Below are 20,793 nucleotides of genomic sequence, written 5' to 3' on the forward strand. Positions count from 1 at the left end.
AGCCAGCTTGGTAACAACGCAGCGTCCTGGGAGCAATAGCCCGCATGGCTAGTTCCTCCATGCCGGCCTGATGACCTGCCAAACATAAGGAGGACACGGCTCACCAACCAAATCCGCTCCCGGAGCTAGGGACCGGAACCTAGCCCAGTCACGCCTGGACAGGGCGTCGGCCACCGAGTTGTCCACCCCGGGAACGTGCCTGGCCACAAAATGCAGGTTAAGCCGCAGACATACCAATACAAGGCGAGAGAGCAGGCGCACCACAGGGAGAGAAGAAGAGCTCTGTCTGTTGATGGCCTGCACCACCCCCAGGTTATCACACCAGAAGGTGATGCAGGCATCACGTAGGCGGTCGCCCCACAGTTCCAGGGCCACCACAATAGGGAACAGCTCCAGGAGAAGCATGTTCCTGGTGAGCCCCTCTTGCGCCCATTCCTCCGGCCAGGTCTCCGCGCACCAAGAGCCGTGCAGGAAGGCTCCAAAGCCTATTCCCCCGGCCGCATCGGTGTATAGCTGCAATTCCTCGCTGTACCGCGGAGGGCTAGGCCACAGCAAAACACCGTTGAAGTCGCGGAGGAAAACATCCCAAACTCTAAGATCCCTTTTGAGCTCAGCATTCAGGCGGACAAAGAATTGGGGCCTACTTGGACCCGCCATGGCCAGTTCCAGTTTTCGACAGAAAACCCTCCCCATGGGGATAACCCGGCAGGCGAAGTGAAACAGGCCCAGTAGGGACTGTAGCTGGCGTACCCGGAGTTTGCCGGAGGCCAGGGACTGGGAGATCGCCCCTTGTAGCCGTGCAAGCTTATCAAGGGGCAACCTGCAGCACCCGGCCCGCGTGTCAATCTCAATGCCCAAGAATGAAAGGCATTCAGTAGGCCCCTCTGTCTTGTCCTTCGCGACGGGGACTCCGAAATGTAAGAACAGCTGCTGCATTGCGCTCAGGAGAGCCCCGCAACGCGGGGAATCAGCCGGGCCTACGCACAGGAAGTCGTCCAAATAATGGGCGACCCCCGGCTCGCCCGTATACTCCGTGACGCACCAATGCAGGAAGCTGCTAAAACACTCGAAGTAGGCGCAGGACACCGAGCAGCCCATAGGCAGGCAACGGTCTACATAATAACCTGACGGCAGCTTAAAACCCATGAACCTAAAGGAGTCCGGGTGCAGGGGCAGCAGTCGGAATGCCGACTCAATGTCAACCTTGCCTAGCAGGGCCCGCCCCCCGTAGCCGTGCACAATAGCCAAAGCCTCCTCGAAGGATTGGTACCGTACGTGGCACAACTCCATAGGAATTGCATCATTTACAGACAATCCATGTGGGTGGGACAGATGCTGTATCAGGCGAAACTTGCCTGTCTCTTTCTTGGGGACTACACCAATAGGTGACAGTACCAAACCCCGAACCGGAGGTTCAGGAAATGGGCCCACCATCCTACCCAATTTTACCTCCTTCTCGACCTTCTCCAGGACGACTTGGCGCATGTCGATTGCTGACTTCAGGTTTCTCGGGGACCCGGACGCCACCTCCCCTTGAACGGGGAGGAGGAATCCTTGCGAGAAACCCGCGGCCAGAAACTGCGCTTCATCCCGGAGGGGGTAACGCCCCAGCCAACTGGCTAGGCGGTCACCCCTCACGGGGGACGGGGCCTTACTGTGGAGGAGCAGGGGCTGGGTTGGCCCCGGCATTTTGCCTGGGAGCCCCCCCAGCCTGTTTGCCACGCGTGCACTCCTTAACCGGGTGTCCTCCCCAGCACTTTGAGCATTGGTGCCGAAACTTACAGCGGGAACCCGCTGCGCATCCTGCCCCGTTGTAAGCAAAGCATCTGCCCGCTGACTGCCCCCTTCCAGAGCCCCCGCGAAAGGACGAGGGGGCCCTGCGTGGGGCTGACGCGGGTGTTGAAACCACCGGAGCCGGGGCGGCGGAGGTCGAAACCGACGGTTTCTTACCCATCCACACCTCGACATCCTTAGCGCCAAGGGCCATGATCTCACAACCCGACTGCTTCCGCCGGAATTGCTCGTCATAAGCCCGCCAGACGTTCTCGCCGTCGTCCATATACATGGCGTGCATCATATGGATGTATCTAATAACATTCATATGCTCCTGGGGTCTGGTCTCCAAGTAGCATGCAGCAAACATAAACAGCCCCACTTGCCACCTCTGATACGTGCAGTAGGCTGCCTCGCCAATCCCCCCTTTACGCTTTGCCTCGCGGTAATCTTTCTCATCCTGCGCAGTCATGGTAAAGAAGCTGACGTATCTGCCCTCCCTTATCCTATCCCTTACGCTGCGCCTGAGGCCTCTTAGTACTGCCGTATTCTCGCAGTGGACCACCTGCCCCCTAGGAAACAACGGGGAGCCCGAGTCGCCACTGGAGGACTGCGAGCGCCTCCGGTGTCTCCTAGAGCGTCTGTGCCTGTGCCTGGATTTGCGTCCCCCCTCCTCGCCGGAGGTCACGGACTCTGACCCCGAGGAGGAGGATGTACGGGAATACCTGCGCCTGCGCTTCTTGCGTGCTCTGGCTGACCCACCTGACACAGCTCCCGCTGTAGCCGCACCTGCTGTTCCGGAGGGACCAGCCACCTCTGACGGCCCGGCAATGGCCTCCTCTGCCTGGTGCTGCGATGGTGTCGGCACGACTGCGTCCCTTGGAGGTGTGGAAGCCATATTCGCGAAAGGCGTGCCCAGAGCTGCCAGCACGTGTGCCGCAGGGTCCCGGATAGAAGGAACAGAAGGGAGGACAGTAGTAGCTAGAGTCCCAGGCCCTGACTGTACCGGTTGCTGACCCGCCCTCGGCGTAAGCATCGCTACCAGCTGCCGCACCACTGCCATATCTAACTCTGTGGAGGGCGCTTGCGCAACTCCAGGGGACACTGCCTCTGCGGCCGTGGCTGAAATAGCCTGCGCTGCCTGTGATAGCCTGACGCGCTGGGATAGCAAGCGCGCCCTAGAGAGCCACCCGCTCCTTGCCCTCCTTAAGGGAGTCATGGGGGACCCCGTGGAGGGGTGGCCCTGTGTGGGCAATGTAGGACGGGCTGACTGAGCAGGAGAGCCCCTGTGCTGTGTCCCAGGACCCGCAGCTCGCGTCCGGCGGCCATCTTGGATGGGCGCGGATGCACCTGTGACTGCTGCTGCGGGACCCTGAGACCGCGTGCGCCTGCCCCGCTGACTACCTCCGCCAGGGGTGCCTCCGCTACCCCGGGCGGGAGCGCTACTCGCTCTATTAGCTTGCGGCCTAGCACCACGCGCCGCCGCGTCATCAGCCGATGACGCGGATCTCGCGCCCCGCCGCTGTGGACCCGCTCTCGCCGCCGCTCTGCCTCCCCGCCCGGCCTGCGTGCTGCTAGCCGTTGGGGGATCAGAGGGGGAGCCGGGCTGTACAAAACGGGAGGGAGGGTGGATGTTTCTCCGCGGACGCGGCATGGCTAGGCCTGGCAGCAGCGCGTTACACTATCTGGCACCAAATCCCCCAAGGAGCAGCCTGAGAGAAGAGAAAGAGGTATGTGGAAGGCAAAGGGAGAGAAGTAGTTTTGACAGTAGAAGGAATAAGTGAGGATGACAGAGGAATAAGTACAGGAGAGAGTCTGAAACCAACCTGCTCCTTGGAAAACCGGACCAGAGTGCAGATCACCTGACCTCTGGCTATTCCTACAACAGGAAACTCCTCCCTACTCCCTAATTGGCTATAGCTGCAGCATCATAGCCTAAACCTAAAACACAACCAAAGTGCAGGCATCTCAGACTCCTTCGGTAGTTTATGTCACCTCCAGCTTATTCAGCCATCGGTTTTCTGGTGTACTGTAGTTTAAATTTACAAGGTAAAATTGAAAAATTGACTGATCAATTTGTATTCAAATGTGTTAAATTCTAAATATTTATCAGAGCAAATAAGAGGTATTAAATATCACGAATGTGTATTTTTTTTGTAAGTTCCAAGTTTTAGTTTTCCTTAAATACATAGAAAGCTTGAAGTGTTATACCTTCATTTCAATGTAGTATGAACCCCTTTCTCCACATGCTGATTTTGGCGGCCATTTCAAATATTGAACTGGCTTGTGAGCCAATCGTAGCTTGAAGTCCAACAGCCAATCACAATCATGAGCCGGTGCCATATTTGAGATATGTGTCAAGCGAAGCTTGGACGTTCTTGTCTTTGAGCATTTTGCCGATCGGCATGAAGCACTGCGGGAAAGAGGGGCATTGGGGAGCAGCCGTGCAGATGGTGCGCCCACAGTGCATATATGTTGTGGGCAAGGCACCAATGGCACAAATCTAGTCACAGTGGTATACTCAGAAATCTTCCAGGTTGGTCAGTGTCAGCTGTGCAGCTTTCCGAGCATACCACTAAAGGGGTTAATCAATAATGTAAATAACTATGACACTAGTCTTTATAATCTGGGAGGGCTAAATACAAATAATGCAGTTTTTGCTATTCATTTTTACAGTTATTAGAAATATGTAGCATTTTTCCATTTACTTTTTCCTTAATCAATTCTTAGTATTATTCTTACAGTAAAGTATGAACAATTACTTAATTTCAAATATCACACAGTGCCGTAAACTGTAAACCTGTTTCTGTTAGGCCAGCAGGCTAGACTGACTCTTCTCTACATTTCATGCTCAAGTCTTTTGAATGCAGTGAAAAGCACATTGTGCTGAAAACAAGCTGAATTGAATCAATCAGTTTGATTCTAGTTTGGTTGGCATGGCACCTATATTGGCTAGAACGAATCTAATAAACTGTAATGAATTCATTTTGAAACACAGTCCTTTATACTTAAGATTGAAAAGACCATCTATCTCAATGTGAATCAGAAGGATCTTGGCTTATTGTATGCCTGTGTTTTGGCTAACATAATATTCAATCTATTCCTTGCTAATGGGATCGTACTGCAATCAACACAACTATCACATGAATGTATTTTTTTTATCATATTATTTTTTATTCCCTTTGCTTTACCAATATTATTTTGAGAATATTAGTTTTGTCTGTAAACATTTATAATTATATGTACAGTCATTGTGGTGAAATAGCTTAGTAAACCTACAGAGATGGCACAATTTAAACCAATAATTATGTACCTGCTGGAACAAATGCTTATTATTTTTTTGGCCAGAATATCAAAATTTGAAGATGATATTTCAAAAAAGAAAAAAAATTGCCCAAATTAAATTGTTGTCATTTTCTTGACAAAGGAATTCAATTTTCCAAGCTGAAAGTGACCGCAGCATTCAGTATGCTGAAAGTACTGTAGTTACAGATATATTATCTTAAAGAAAAAATACACTTAAAGATAAAATCAGACAGAGAAGAACTTTGAGCTATAGTACATTAAATGATTTTGAACTAAACAAAGGTTCAATAAAAAAAAAAAAAAAAAACAATATGTAGTATTATATACAGAGCCATGACAGAGGAAAGGATTAGAACGGCAGAGTATGTGTGGGGGCAGACAAAGGCATGTATTCAATGCCGGTGTGAGCGGCCGGCGAGGGGGTTAAACTGCGAGGATCGCAGAAAACCAGTGATCCTCGCAGTTTAACCCCTGCGCCGGCCGCTCGCACTATGCAACGTTCCGGGGGAATCCTCGCAGTCACAGAACTGCGAGGATTCCTCTAAACTGGGAGAGCCGCGGCTAGTGCAGCAAACTCACTGTAATTAGCCTAGATTCTCGCAGCTTTTGGAGGCACATATGCCAATTCTCCCTCGCTCAAAAAACGGAGCGAGGGGGAATTTGCGTATGAGGGGGGTCAGTTGAATACTGACAGGGTGAGCGGTGACTGCGAGCAAAAAGTCCTGCTCGCAGTCACCGCTCGCCCACGGCATTGAATATATGCCAATGTTTGCCACTTATTAGGCAGTCCTCTGCCTGGGCAGTTCTCTAAGTTAGAAATCTACTAAGTGAGAAATTACAAAGTGATATTACTTTTAAAGAACAGTTAAAAAAACAGTTGAAAAACATTGAACAACGACAAGTAAGGTAAATACAATATACATTATTACATCATGCTTACCAAACTTCACTCATCCTGTAAACACCCTGACACTCACCACTCTGTGCACATTGCCTCTTCTATTATTCACTCCCCTCTTCTAAACACTCATGAGCTCTTTACTTACTTCTCTACTTGTACTTTCACATCAACATCCCACCACCAATACAAAAAAACACAAACATCCACCTTTATCTATCTCTCCTTTCTAATCTTAATAGCTGGTGACATATCACCAAACCCAGGCCCAAACCACCTGTCCCACTCAGAGTTTACTGGTTGTATGCCTAGAAATTCGGCTAACCTCATAAATATCACATGCCTCCCACCACACTCCAAACAACTTAAATGTGCCCTATTGAATGCACGCTCTGTTTGCAATAAATTAACATCCATCCATGACCTCTTTATCTCTCACAAATTCAACCTGCTGGCAGTTACAGAAACCTGGCTCACACAATCAGACACGGCCTCGCCTGCAGCACTGTCACATGGTGGTTTCCACTTCACTCACACCCCCAGGCCTGGTAACTGTAAAGGAGGTGGGGTTGGTTTATTACTGTCACAAGACTTCACATACTCAGTTCTACCATCTGCTCCTTCACTCACATTTACATCATTTGAAGTTCACTCTATTAGGGTTTTTTTCCCCTTTCTCTCTGCGTGTTGCTGCTATCTATCGCCCACCTGGGCTTCCCAAAACTCAATTTCTAGAAGATTTCTCTGCCTGGCTCCCCCATTTCTTTTCCTCTGACATCTCCACTGTCATCCTGGGTGACTTCAATATTGCTATTGACAGTCCACCATCTTTGCATGCTTCCAAACTCCTCTCTCTAACCTCCTCTATCGGCCTCTCCCAGTGGTCTGACTCCTCTACTCATGAGGAAGGCCACTGCCTTGACCTTGTTTTCACCAGGCTGTGCTCAGTCTCTGATTTTACTAACACTCCCTTCCCTCTCTCTGATCACAATCTCATTACCCTCTCACTCTCTTCCATTACCCCAAGCTCACTGACACTGAAATCATGCAAGCCTACTCTAACCCGCAGAAATACTAATGCAATTAATTTTCCACAACTTACCACCTCCCTGCAACAACAGCTCTCACTAATTTCTACATTTACCTCTCCTGATTCTGCTGTTTCCCACCTCTACCAGACTCTTGAAACAGCCCTATATGACGTGGCTCCAGCTACCCATTACACCCCACGTAGGCTTAGATGCCAACCGTGGCACACCAAAACAACAAGACAACTACGAAATCAGTCACGTAAAGTAGAACGCCAATGGCGCAAATCTCGTAGTACGACTGATTTCCTCGCATATAAAACTAGCTACTACTCCTACAGCAATGCTTTGGACACTGCCAAACAAACATACTACCAATCTCTCATCTCTTCTCATGCCACCAACCCTAAGCGACTTTTTAACACCTTTAAGTCTCTTCTGTACCCTCCCCCTCCTCCCCCACCGGCTACCATCAGTGCACAAGAACTTGCCTCCTACTTTAAGGACAAGATTGATAACATCCGAGATGAAATGGTATGCTCTTCCACAACCTCTAACCCTCTTTCTTTCCCACCTGAACCCTCTGGCACTTTCTCTTCATTTGAGCCCACAAATGAAAAGGAAGTATCCGCACTCTTCTTATCCTCTTACTCTACTACCTCTCCTCTCGATCCTATACCTGCGCAAGTCATTAAAAATCTATCTCCTGTGATTATTCCAACCTTAACTAAAATCTGCAATCTCTCTCTTACTACTGGTACTTTTCCTTCTCTGCTCAAACATGCAGTGATAACTCCTATTCTTAAAAAACAGAATTCTGACCCTAACTCTCTCTCTAACTATCATCCTATATCTCAGCTCCCATGCCTCTCCAAGCTACTAGAGAGACTTGTCTTCTCTCGCCTCACAAACTTTCTTAACTCTAACACCCTATTAGACCCACTTCAGTCAGGTTTTCGCTCTCAACACTCCACTGAGACAGCACTGACTAAAGTGGTGAATGATCTGGTAACGGCTAAGTCTAAAGGCCATTACTCTCTACTTATTCTTCTTGATCTTTCTGCTGCATTTGACACCGTCGATCACTCTCTTCTCTTACAAACACTACACTCCCTAGGTCTTAATGATACAGCCCTTTCCTGGTTCACATCTTACCTATCTGATCGCTCTTTCAGTGTTCGCTTCTCTAACTCTACTTCCTCTTCATTACCTCTGTCAGTCGGTGTTCCGCAAGGTTCAGTCTTAGGTCCTCTGCTCTTCTCAATCTATACCTCCTCTCTTGGCAAACTAATCAGCTCTTTCGGATTTCAGTATCACTTGTATGCTGATGATACTCAAATCTATCTATCAACCCCAGAGTTGTCACCAGTGGTTTTGGGTCGAGTTTCTGATTGTCTCTCTGCCATCTCATCTTGGATGTCTTGTCGCCAACTCAAACTCAATATTTCCAAAAAGGAATTACTTATATTCCCGCCAACTAAGAACAGTTACCATCCTGACATCTCCATCGCTGTTGACAACTCGATAGTCTACCCTACCCCACAGGCTCGTTGCTTAGGGGTCATCCTCGACTCTGAACTGTTCTTTGTTCCCCACATTCAATCTGTCTCCAAATCATGTTACATGCATCTAAAAAACATATCCAAAATACGACCCTATCTCACACAAGACACTACCAAATCTCTTATCCATGCACTCATTATATCCCGCATTGATTATTGCAATAGTCTCCTAACTGGTCTTCCCAAGAACAGACTCTCACCACTGCAATCAATTTTAAATGCTGCTGCTAGGCTGATCTTCCTTGCAAGACGCTCATCGTCTGCTGATCCGCTCTGCCAGTCCCTCCATTGGTTGCCTGTATATTACCGTATTCAATATAAAACACTTCTACTAGCATATAAAGCTATTAACCATATTGCACCAGCATATATCTCTGCACTTATCACAAAATATCTCCCATCTCGACCACTACGCTCTACACAAGATCTGCGTCTCTCTTCTGCACGGATCACTAGCTCCCATTCATTATTACAGGACTTTCATCGGGCTGCTCCCATCCTATGGAATGCCCTTCCACGCACATTAAGACTCTCCACAAGTCTCCAAACTTTCAAGCGTTCCCTGAAAACTCACCTCTTCAGGCAAGCCTATCATATTTAAGTTCTACATGCATAACCCTTCGAGGCACTTATGTATTATATAGCTTCCCTTCTGGATTTGTAACTGCTATGCTATTACTGGTGCCTGTCCTTCTGTTTCCCCCCTATATCCCTATAGATTGTAAGCTTGCAGCAGGGCCCTCCTACCTCCATGTCTGTCTGTTGTTACCCAGTTTGTCTTATTACTGTCTACTATTGTAAAGCGCAACGGAATCTGCTGCGCTATATAAGAAACTGTAAATAAATAAATAAATAATGTTTGGGGGAGTCCAGACTTCACTGACACAGCATATTATATACTATTTATTCTTTCCAATTAGTCTTCCTTTTGAGCACATTATTTATTTATATATTATTTATTTATGTATACTGTTGATGGAGATATGTATACATATATTTTATATATTTATATATTTTGGCCTACTCTCTTAAGGCCCATACACACTAGAAGATTATCTTTCCAATCTGGCTGGTTGGAATGAAAATCTGGAAATGTATGGGCTTTTAGATGTACTTAAGCGTGTAGGCCAAAAATTAGAAAACTGACCTTTTTAATTACTTTTGTAGTATTTCCCATATGTACCAAGCATAGGTTGGTATTTTGGAGGTGATTCTGGTTGGTTTGCAAAAACAAACTCCTTCTTTAATGAAAAAACCATGTGCACTGCAGGTGGGGCTGAAGTAACATGTTGTCAAAACTGTAGTGTTTGATGGAATCGGTGGTGTAGCAGGAGTAATGGAGACAGATGACTTAAGGTGCGTACACACGGCAGTGATCACTACGGGGAAAAAAACGGGAGAACGCACCCGCGATATATGGCCGGTGCACACTCCCATCGCAGGCTCATCGACCATATTGCCCGTGATATTAGCAAAAATCACCCGCGTGTGTAAATTTGTACATTGTATGGGGGTAGAAACGCCATCTGCAGCAAGGACAAGGCCGGCTCCCGCCAGGGGGCGCACGCGCACAAGACGCCCGCTCGCCCCATGGCAACAGAGCTCGGCGGGGGTCCCCGATGCCTCCCCCACCATCTCCACCGGTCCCCCTCACCGCCCGCCCCCCCCCCCCCTTCCAAACTGGGCAACGTCTCCCCGAAGCGGAGACGGGCTGGGAGACGCTGCCCAGCCGCTGCCAGCGCAAAGGGATCTGGCGAATGTCGGGAATAGATTAGGCCAGCTCCATCTATAGCAGCCAGGAGAAAAGGTACAAGCCTTACCATGAAGTGGGAGATTGTGAGCTTAGAAAGTGCAGTACTGGTTCTATTATGTTTTTGTCTTTATTTATTATGATGTTTAACCTTTTCCTGACCACTTATCTTATTTAAATGTTTAAAGCAGCTATACTATAGACCATATGTACTGTTAAATAGCAATACTGTATTCCATACACTATCCAGTGTATAAAAAGACCAATATTCAAGGCTGTTACCACTCCCCCAGATTTCCGTACTTACTCTAATGCGCTGCAGAGTGGGTGATTTTGGATTACATTAGGAAACCACCCTCTAAAAATCCTTTGTTTGCCACTGCAAAGGGTTATATACAATAAATGATAGAGCCAGCAAGAAGAACTCAATGCCTGTCATCAGAAACATGACTGCTCCAGCACAGAACACACGTGCGCCTGACTCTGGAGCAAGCCAACAGCCAGAAAGAATGACAGGATAATGCTGAAGTTACTGTATGCTTTAATTTTATCGCACTTTGATAACTATGCACAGATATATTAGATTTTAAGCTTGCAGCAGGGCCCTGCTACCTCCATGTTTTTACCGTTTGTCCTATCGCTGTCTACAATTGTAAAGCGCAATGGAATTTGCTGCGCTATATAGGAAACTATAAGTACTGTAAGTAAATAAATAATATTATTCACCCAGCAAGACTATGCACACAGCCTATCCAGCCACACCCTATACAATGTGGAACCCATTTGGTATAACAAAGAAACCCCAAAGGAGTGTTTAGGCTTTTGTAAACGTTTTGTAAGGGAAGTTTTTGATATTTTCCCTGGGTAATATGGCAATTCTTCCTTATATAGAGAATTAGCAATGACAGTAAATAACAAAGTTTATATGACCCCATACAGTAAAGACATATTCTCTTATTTTCTATTGTATAAGTAAAAATGATAACCAAATGGAACTGAACTGAGCCTTATGGACCATAAAGCAAATGACAAAGAAAACAATATTTTAGTGGCATACTGTAGCTCTTCTGTTCATTTCTGTTATGTCATTAAGCTCCATAACATTGCAGTTTTGTTATGGACATGATTAAGCTATATTGTACATTGTTAAATTACCCTAATATAACACTGCATCATTGCAATATAAGATATTTTGTTTAAATCATTTCATAACCTCATTTGACTCATTTAAACTAAATTCTTGAGTGGAAAAGACGCAGTAGCAGAACTGTGAATGGTGCATCTGAGAGCTACTTTTGATGCAAATGGAGGAATCTTTCAAGGCTTATTAAGCAGACAAGCTGACAAGCAGAACTGCAGACAGTTAAGTTATCAGACAGACGGCCGTGACAACACAAGCGGTAAAAAAATGTGGAAAACTTGAGCTACAATTCAACTTGTGTACATAGCAGTATAGTACACAATAGCTGATGATTGCATTTAAAGAGTTTATCTTGCTAATTCAATTTTTACATCATGCAATCAAAAAAAAAAGTTTGTTTAAGTTGAAATAGTTCTATTCTATAAACTAAATAGTTCTGACTGCATGGTCATTTTTGTGGAAACTATTTCAATTGCAAAAATTTGAGATACTGTAGACCAAATACATAGAAAAAATAGGCAATCAGTAATATGTGTTAGAAAAAAATGCATTACATAATAAAATAAATTACATAGTAATTTTCACAATAAGAGGCTCCTGTAATTTGAGGAGACTCCAGTGTACTTAACCAATATGGGTCCAGAACCCCATTACTAATGTGCATGGGCAGCCGCTGTGTGTGAGCAGACATGGTAAACACAAAAATGCAGGCGGGGGACATGGGGTTGAGGGCAGGGGGATTCGCCAATGGGAACGCCCAGCATTTCATGAGAGTTCCCATGAAAATTTGCATGGTAATTCCCTGATGACGCGGGTGCAGGGGGGTGGGCAGCTGATGTCAGCTAATGTCAGCTGCCCGCCCGCTTCCCGTATGGGCACTCGCAGATGTAAGACACCAAAGAGGTGTCTTAGATTTGCGAGCGCTTGAAAAATCATTCGATGGTCAGCGACCATTGCATGATTTTGTGCCCGCACGCAAGGCTACAAATAGATGATTATGCAAATCATCTATTTGCATGCCTGCGGGTAGTTGCATCATGTGAGGGGGGGGGGGCGGCGTCTGTGTGACCAGCAACTGATGGACTCACAAGACTGCAAATTGTGTCTACATTTTTTAGTCAACCAGCATAAGAGCCACTGTATGAGTTGCTGATAGCTATAGTGGATGCAGCTGCTATGTGTTCTTAGGGGGCAGTCTGCCCTGTACCCACTATAGCATGTATATTACATTACAATGAAACATGAGACCAATCATCAGTGTATCCTCCACTGCCAAAAAGATTGATGCTCCAGTCCATGTCAGAGGGACACTTCTCCCCCTTCCCTATACTGCTCCACTGTAACTAGTGATGGCCATCAGTGTGGTTATCATCAATGGTGGCAATGGTTGGTGTGTTAGTAAGTGACCATACATGGTTGCACACTACTAATGGCTGACCATCAATGGCATAATGTTAAGGGTGGTATATTACAACCACTGTGGAGAGAGGTGTCTCTAAAGAAGCAAGGGACCTTCCCAAATGTTGCTATTAGGCCCACAAAATTCAACTTACATCCCCCTGTAGCCTCAGTATCATATTCTATTGGAAAGCTGTGTTGTAATGTAGACCTGCATCCATGTCATTAAGATTTCTTTGACATTTAAAAATAAGAGCCTTTCTGTGGGTCAGATCTTCTTGGCATCATGACAAAAGCCATAGAAGGTTCACTTAAAATATGTGAGCTTGGCATCTGCATTGTTTTACTTTTTATAATAATATTATTTTTATGATGGTCATCCTTTATTGATGTGTCCGCCCTCAACCACTCCACAAACGGCCAACAAATGCAGCCGCATCACATGTTTGACTAGCCATGCCTGCATGTGACCTATTTTGGGGAAAGTATGCTCCCATTCAATACTGTGGATCTCGGGTGCATATGTGGTGCACACACATGGTGGTGGGCACACTAGTGGCAGCAAGTGACCTGTGATGGGCAGTAACAATGCTGTGCATTGAGAGAAATATGATACGAATAAAGAGCTTACAATAACATGATAGGTGATCCTGAAATGCATTACAGCCAAAGAAGTGTTGGGAACTATTGCCATACAGTATAAGGCAGTAGATTCACAATTGTAGCATATGGTGAGACAGTGAGGCTACTGTAAGGTAGTGGATGGTGGAGAAATTCATTTGGAACCTGTAGAACTGTTCTCATCTCACAGTTCAGAATAGCTGTGTTCTTTTTTTTCCTGGTGTGTAATACACACTGCAGGAGACTGCAGTGTGCAAGTCTTATGGATTATCTGTGTGTGGCCAGTGAATATTTACTGGAATTGTTAAGTGGACCCTAGCCAAAATAATTGCCCACCCCTGGTCTAGGAGGTTATGGTATAAAGGGCAGATAGTCTCTAGGTCAACAGTCAATAGTTTGACCTACACATTGAAATGGTCAACTTGACATAATGTTTTTTTGCGGTCATTTCATCACATGGGCTTTAAGTAAATGTCCCCTTGCATGGCTCGGTTTGCTCACCATCCTTCAGGCTGGTCGACCTTTGCTTGTGTCGACCTTTTGTTTTTGTTGATCTTATCCATGTTGACCATATGCTCTCACCTTTTATCACTGTCTAGACACTGTTGACGTATCTACTAATGTAGGATGAGGCCTTTGCACTGCACACATTGATATAGGGCATGGTTCCATTTCCATAACTGGCATGTGCCCCTGCCAGCCCTCCAGACAAGCATGGGAATCAGTAACTGCTCATTCCTCTGGCAGCTAACCTGTACATCACTGCTTAGATCAGAGGTCCTTACATGCCCAGTCACTATTGCAATAACAGTGAGTTCTACTGTTATACAATGATGTATTATATGAATCTGTCATTCATATTCTTTAGAGATATACAAAAAGACAGCTTGTAGTTCAAATTTAACTTCATCTATTACCAGATTATAGAGAAGTCAGTGTATGAACGCTTCTTCTTTACTACCAGGAATAACATTTCAGAGGCTGATGTGTTCCTGATTTAGCAGAAAATTCAATTGGTTTGTGGAAACAAAGTTAATTCAAGAAAAGTAGAATGCCATGGTAAATGTTCCGCTGTCTTTTCAAGAGCAGATACAGTATATAGTGTGGAACCAGAGATCAATTACATGCTATTTAAAATTCATCATCAAGAGTAAAAGACATTATCAACAAAAAATGTATCCAATGTGCATATATACCCCAGGGGTTATTTTAATTATATGCTTTTACGCATTTGCTTTAATAAAGAAAACTTTTATGTAACAAAAGCAAATCACTTTGGTGCAATTTCCTGCCTCTTGGAATCAAGTGCATTTTTGTTTAATTTAATAACCATTTGTTTGATTTTTTTTCCAATTAAATTTTTCTAGTAACTGATTCATTTTCTGTCCAGAACAGTAAACCAGTCATGTGTTGATTAAATTCGATATCTTTAAGGAGAAGTTTGTTTAAAATGTTTGTTCTGTAATACGCACCTTCACCGGTCTTGCAGAATGTAATGGTTCCCTGTCTGCTTTTCATTCTGGGTATTATCATTGGGATAGGTCAACAAATGGAAAATGTCAACATGCATTAGGACGTGGTCAAAAGGTAGACACAAGCAGTAGGTCATAGGGTATAGGGTTTTTCATGTTTCTTTTAAAAAAAGGTGGTTTTTCATTCTTAACTATCCACTTGGACATGGAGGGAGAATATAATAGTGTGCCAAGCATAGCGAGGCACTGTGACCCAAACATGTCTAGTGAAATGGTACACTTATATGGTGTACTTGTTGAATTATGTTAACAAAGACAGCAAAAAATATGAAAAACACATTTCAACCCTTTCCATGTCAACCCATTGCCTAAGTCGACCTTCTGATCATGTCAAAATAATAAGCGTTTACCTTTTTCACGTGCGGACCTTTTTACTGTGAACCAATAGTGGTCTTCCTATTGATTGTCAACCTAATTACTGTTGACTCTATGACACATGCCCCTAGCATTTCATCAGGCAGCAAATATACAATGCAATTATACAATGTATAGTGGAGTGTATGAACACAAAGAAGGCATTTCAAAAATGTTCACACAGAATTGTTGGCCTCTAGAACACTTACGTATATGTGCTGCCAAATCATGCAAGTTACAAATAGAAATATTCCACCAATCACATGCATAAAATAATAATCCAAGCTGCGTTTCTCCTTAACAAAGGATACTCATTATCTGCAAACCACAGACTATTAAACAACAAAATCAACAGCTTTCATGTACTTTGTAGCCAAAATTATTATGTAGTTACAGTATTATAAGGTCATCTGTATTGGGGCAGATTCAGCAAAGTGGAGCTTACAATCTATATTCCCTACCACATGTACACGCACACAATTGTTGGGAGACAATTAGCCTACCAGTATATTTTTGAATTGTGGGAGGAAACCAGAGTACCCGGAGGAAACCCACGAGAGTACGGGGAGAATATACAAACTCTGCACAGTTAGAGCCATGGTATCGAACCCATGACCTCAGTGTTGTGAGGCAGTAATGCTAAAAATTACACCATCCGTACTGCCCCATATGTGCCATTCATATTGATTACTGTAGCCCTCAATAATATTGAGGCCGTGGCAAATGTTATACCAACACTTAACACTTTACAGTATATTATTATGGTGTATTTCAGACTTCCTTAAGATTCAGTTACTATCAATCTACATCCCTGGAAAACTAATGGTTTGATCCTGGAGAACCAATCATTTAGTGGTGTATTTGAAGAAGAGCAAGTTTTAAAATACATGATCATTGTCAGCAGAATTAAACTATAGCCCAATGACACTGTCAGTTCAGTAGGGTGTACTCTTTACCCTGAAAGTTTTAGGAACTCTAATACCACATCTCCTTGTAAAAAGGGTTTGGACATTGGTAGCTTGTTTTAATGTGAAGGATGATTTGATTCAGTCTTAACATTGCAGCACTGTTTTTTATGCAAATAATTATATCAGAATGTTGCAATCAATACAAACATAACTGGATATTACCCAATTTGATGACCACCTGATGAGCTGCAAATGCCCACTCAGGTGCAACTCTGTAGATGCTTAACATAGATTGTAGTGGTACCAGCACCAGGAATCAGCTTCTATTTTTCTGTGGTAGATATCAAAGATTCACTTTCTTAAGCACTTTGGGGTATATTTAATAAAGTAAGGGTTTATAGAAGTGGAGATATAGCCCATATCAACCAAACAGATACTTATAATACATCTAGCACCTACTAGAGCATAATAGCTAGGATCTAGTTGGTTGATATGGCAACAATTCCACTTCTATAAGCCTGCACTTAAGTAAATATATCGCCTGGTATTTGTGTAACATAAAATATAATTATCAACTTCAGTCACAATGGATCTGAGAACATATGCTAATGCCGCAGGTGCTGGGCTGAGAGACAAGTCCTTTTCATCTGGCTTTCTGTGATGTACTCTAGCTACTTTCAGTTACACCAATAAAATCTCGACTCCCAACTCTAACAGAATCCTCTGTAATCAAGGGAAAATGGGTACTTCCTCATCTTTGCGGCCATTTCTTACGCTACAGAACTTACGCAATGCTGCTAAGCATCATAGTCCCCGCGTGGGCTCTCTTCTCTCGCCACGCTTCGGGCTCAGTGGCTCGCTCCTCATTGCTCACCACAACTTTATTAAAGGTAATAGATTGTGGCGTGGACACAGGAGGGTGGTGTGGACCCAGGGTGGTGGCATGGATTTGTGATGGATCCCTTACTGAAAATCCTTAAGTAGTGGTTAAGTAGAGGCTAACGTAACTGGCGCAGTGGTGGCCGCAAAGATGAGGAAGTACTGAAAAATGTTCTGCTCTTGCTGGCTATTTGCACCACCTGACAAAGGATAATATATATAATCTAATTGGCTACTATGGAAAACATCTCATCCTCAATAGAACTCCCATTTTAGTAATTTTACCAATTTAAATCTTGTTTATTCCCAGTTATGTAAAATGAAGCACCAGTTACCAGCTATACTTTACTATCAACTCATCTTCTTTGCCCAACTCCTGCCCACTGACTGCACAACCTGCAGATGCTCTAATGTTACCATATTGTTCTGCAAACCTTTGTGCACTGGAAGACATTGAGATAGTTTGCAAAGTGGGTCCAATGCTATATGTGCACTGTAGAACAGCAATTTTGCACTTTGTTATTTAATTTATTGAATTGCTTGCTTTATGGTTTGTGGTTTTTAAGGCGTTTCTTAATGCACAACAAAGGTAGTGCCTCTTATCATAATGCACAAACACACTGCACTGGTACAGTATATCATGATTAGATTGTTCCCAGCATCATTACATTATTATCCCAAGATCCATATTGTTACTCACCCAAGTAGAAGCATAAATAGAAATTGTCTAATCAAGACTGGATGGTGAAAAGCCCATAGTTTATGTACACATCTATTTCATCCTACCCCAATTTTGTATTCTATTATAATTTCTATCTTACTTGTAAGAAATGATTCACAGGAAAGCGAATGCCCTTCCTGATACCAGAGGCAATCTCAGCTTCATCTATTCTGATTAAAGAATGCAGCATTACAGTACTTTATCTTTCTTTGAGGCAATTTACTACCACTTACACAGAGAAATCTAGCCTGATTATCACACACCAGGGTTAGAACACACATCAGTATAAAAATAATCTGTTGGTAAATGTATGATTTAGACCTGGAAGCCCAACATCAACTAAGATAGCTTTCAATCACTAAAAGTCGAACAAAATTGACCTTTAATAAATATACTGCCTGATGCGTAGATGTTTTAGTCAAACGTCTATATATACAACTGATAGTAGCATCATTGAACTTCTTCCAAATTCACTGTTTATACACAGGTGAGATTGATTATGTGCCCAATTAGCTGGGGGAATGAAGGTTTAAATTGTGTGTTGTGAGCATTGTCAGTTTGTTGCTGTATTGCTCTTGACGACAGGGTGCCTGCCCTGAAACGTAGGATTAAAGGACTTTTAAACTTATTGCCAGCCTAAGCAGTGCCACCTTCTTGGCCCTGCAGTTTGACAATGCTGAAGTGCATGACACAATTTATGACATGAAGGCGGTACTCGTAAATGATGCAAACTCAGGCAGGTAACTGACTCAATTACCTGTATGAGTTTGCATCCTTTCCGAGAGCCGACTTCATGTGCAGTGAATACTAGGAGAGCACTGAAGCAGTTACTGAAAGGTGATAGGAGTTGGAGTGCTGTCTGTGTAGTGATATATATATATATATATATATATATATAAATATATATATATATATATATATATATATAACAGTCCAATACACCCACAGACGTGGGAATAAACGGCACTCAGGGAGACTTGGTAAATGCACAAAATGTGTATTAAAAAATGGAGGTGGATGGGGGACGTTTCGGGGTATAAGCCCCGTCCTCTGAGGACGGGGCTTATACCCCGAAACGTCCCCCATCCACCTCCATTTTTTAATACACATTTTGTGCATTTACCAAGTCTCCCTGAGTGCCGTTTATTCCCACGTCTGTGGGTGTGTTGGACTGTTACTTATGCTTCTTCTGGCACCTGGAGCCGTTAATTACAAGACACTAGGAGTGCCGGCAGCATTGGATTGTTATATATATATATATATATATATATATATATATATATTGTAACATGGCTACTGTAAATATGGACTTGCAGGCAGGTTGTCCAGTTGCAACCAATGTGTCTTTACTGGTGTCAGACACTGTAGCACAGCATAAACATACTTGGGCCTGGTCACACAGGTACATACATAAAACAAAACATAAATATAGTAGGTCCCAGCTCTTCACATGCTCAAAAGTCATTCTTCTGCATTGGCTAACACAGAGCCGGTCTTATCCAATTTGATGCCCTAGGCAAGATTTGTAATTTAGAAAGCCTGGAATTATAAACTTCTACTACAGGTGCAAAATGTGCCGGCATGATTCCACCAGAATGGGCAACTGTGGTTAATCACAAGCCCTCTCGCCACAATATATATGTATATGGCTCTGAGGGAAAGTCTGTGGGTGGTAAATGTCAGTGGTGGTAAGGCGCTAAGTGTTAAGCGCTATATGTGTTTTTTAGTGTTCTATAGCTGTGATTTGGGTATACTTTTGAGACCTTTTTCGGTCCTGATTGATGGGTTGTGTGCACACTTCCGGACACTATGGTATATAAGGAGACCTGTGTGTGGCTGTGATAGATCTGCTGCTGAGGTCCTTCTAAAGTGGTCTTGACAAAGGGCGGTTGTTAGCCCGAAATGTCGACAAAATGCTGTTTTAAACTTGGTGACGTATTAAAATATGTCTTCCATTTGCAACTAAATGAAGCCTGGTGAGTGCTCTTTTTGGACATTGTTTATTATTATTATTGGCTAATTTTTTGGGGGAAAAATCTCCTGAGACTTGCACCCCAGCGGATGTCTAATTTGTGGATTGAGAGTACCAGTTCCCAAAATTACTACTATATATATATATATATATATATATATATATATATATATATATATATATATATATATATATATATATATATATAGATACACACACACATTTTGTACAATCTTAAATAAAACTTTCAGGATAAACAAAAATGTGAAAATGTGAGAAATGTTACTTGAACCAGTTAATAGTTGATAGCAGAATGGAGTACTGGAGAAATACAGAGGTTATGTATTTCTACATTAAACTTAACATCAAACATGACTGAGTGTCATGAGATGGCAACAGCTAGGTTACTGTCATTACTCTGTACTCAAGGAACTTTCATCTTCTTCAAAGGGTTTTGATACTAGGACAGCAGTGGTTTGGTCAAAGGCACAAGACAGATTTAAACAGGCTGACAAAAGAAATTAAGAACTATATTCATCTACTGTTAAGTGTGTCAGTATGAAGTGTCAAGCCCAAAACTAATGGTTAAAAGAAATAGAAGACAACAGATGAAATAAAGGCACAGTCACTGAGAAAATGTGTACTGAAAGGCATATGTGCCAAATGACAAGTTATTGTCATTGTATGAATTCTAGAGACGGTAGATTCAATTCTGCTCTATTGGCTCATATAAAAACAATTAGACTGTATAAAATTCTACCACTTTACTAAATTCGCTTCTACTAAACTCTGCAAGGCCAAGCATGTTTATGAAATCATTAGCCAGTTTCACTAACAGATTGTATTTTCTCTTCGATAGCATATTGTAGTGTTAATGGCAGTTGTTCTAATAGCTGTTTAGCTGTGTTGGCTTCATAGGGAGAAAATTGTATACACCTCAGCTGCGCTCC

General features: G+C 43.7%; 2 protein-coding genes across 10 annotated transcripts in view; both read left to right on the plus strand.

Annotated features, from left to right (window-relative positions):
* SGCZ (sarcoglycan zeta) overlaps nt 1-20,793 on the plus strand; it is an 869,285-nt gene that overhangs the window by 468,652 nt on the left and 379,840 nt on the right. The window lies entirely within an intron of this gene.
* Nucleotides 2,244-9,173, plus strand: LOC146035523 (uncharacterized). The gene is made up of 2 exons (XM_083159067.1): nt 2,244-2,747; nt 7,156-9,173. The coding sequence occupies exons 1-2, from the start codon at nt 2,244-2,246 to the stop codon at nt 9,166-9,168; spliced, it is 2,517 nt and encodes an 838-aa protein (XP_083015193.1). The 3' UTR covers nt 9,169-9,173.

Source organism: Crinia signifera, chromosome 1, assembly GCF_055691185.1.
Source record: "Crinia signifera chromosome 1, ASM5569118v1, whole genome shotgun sequence".
Classification (NCBI taxonomy): Eukaryota; Metazoa; Chordata; class Amphibia; order Anura; family Myobatrachidae; genus Crinia; species Crinia signifera.

Excerpts from the sequence above, each read along its gene's own strand:
- LOC146035523 (XM_083159067.1), top strand. The coding sequence starts at position 2,244 with ATGGTAAAGAAGCTGACGTATCTGCCCTCCCTTATCCTATCCCTTACG. Across the intron at positions 2,748-7,155 it reads AAGGAACAGAAGGGAGGACA|ACTCTTGAAACAGCCCTATA; the intron begins GTAGTAGCTAGA and ends CACCTCTACCAG.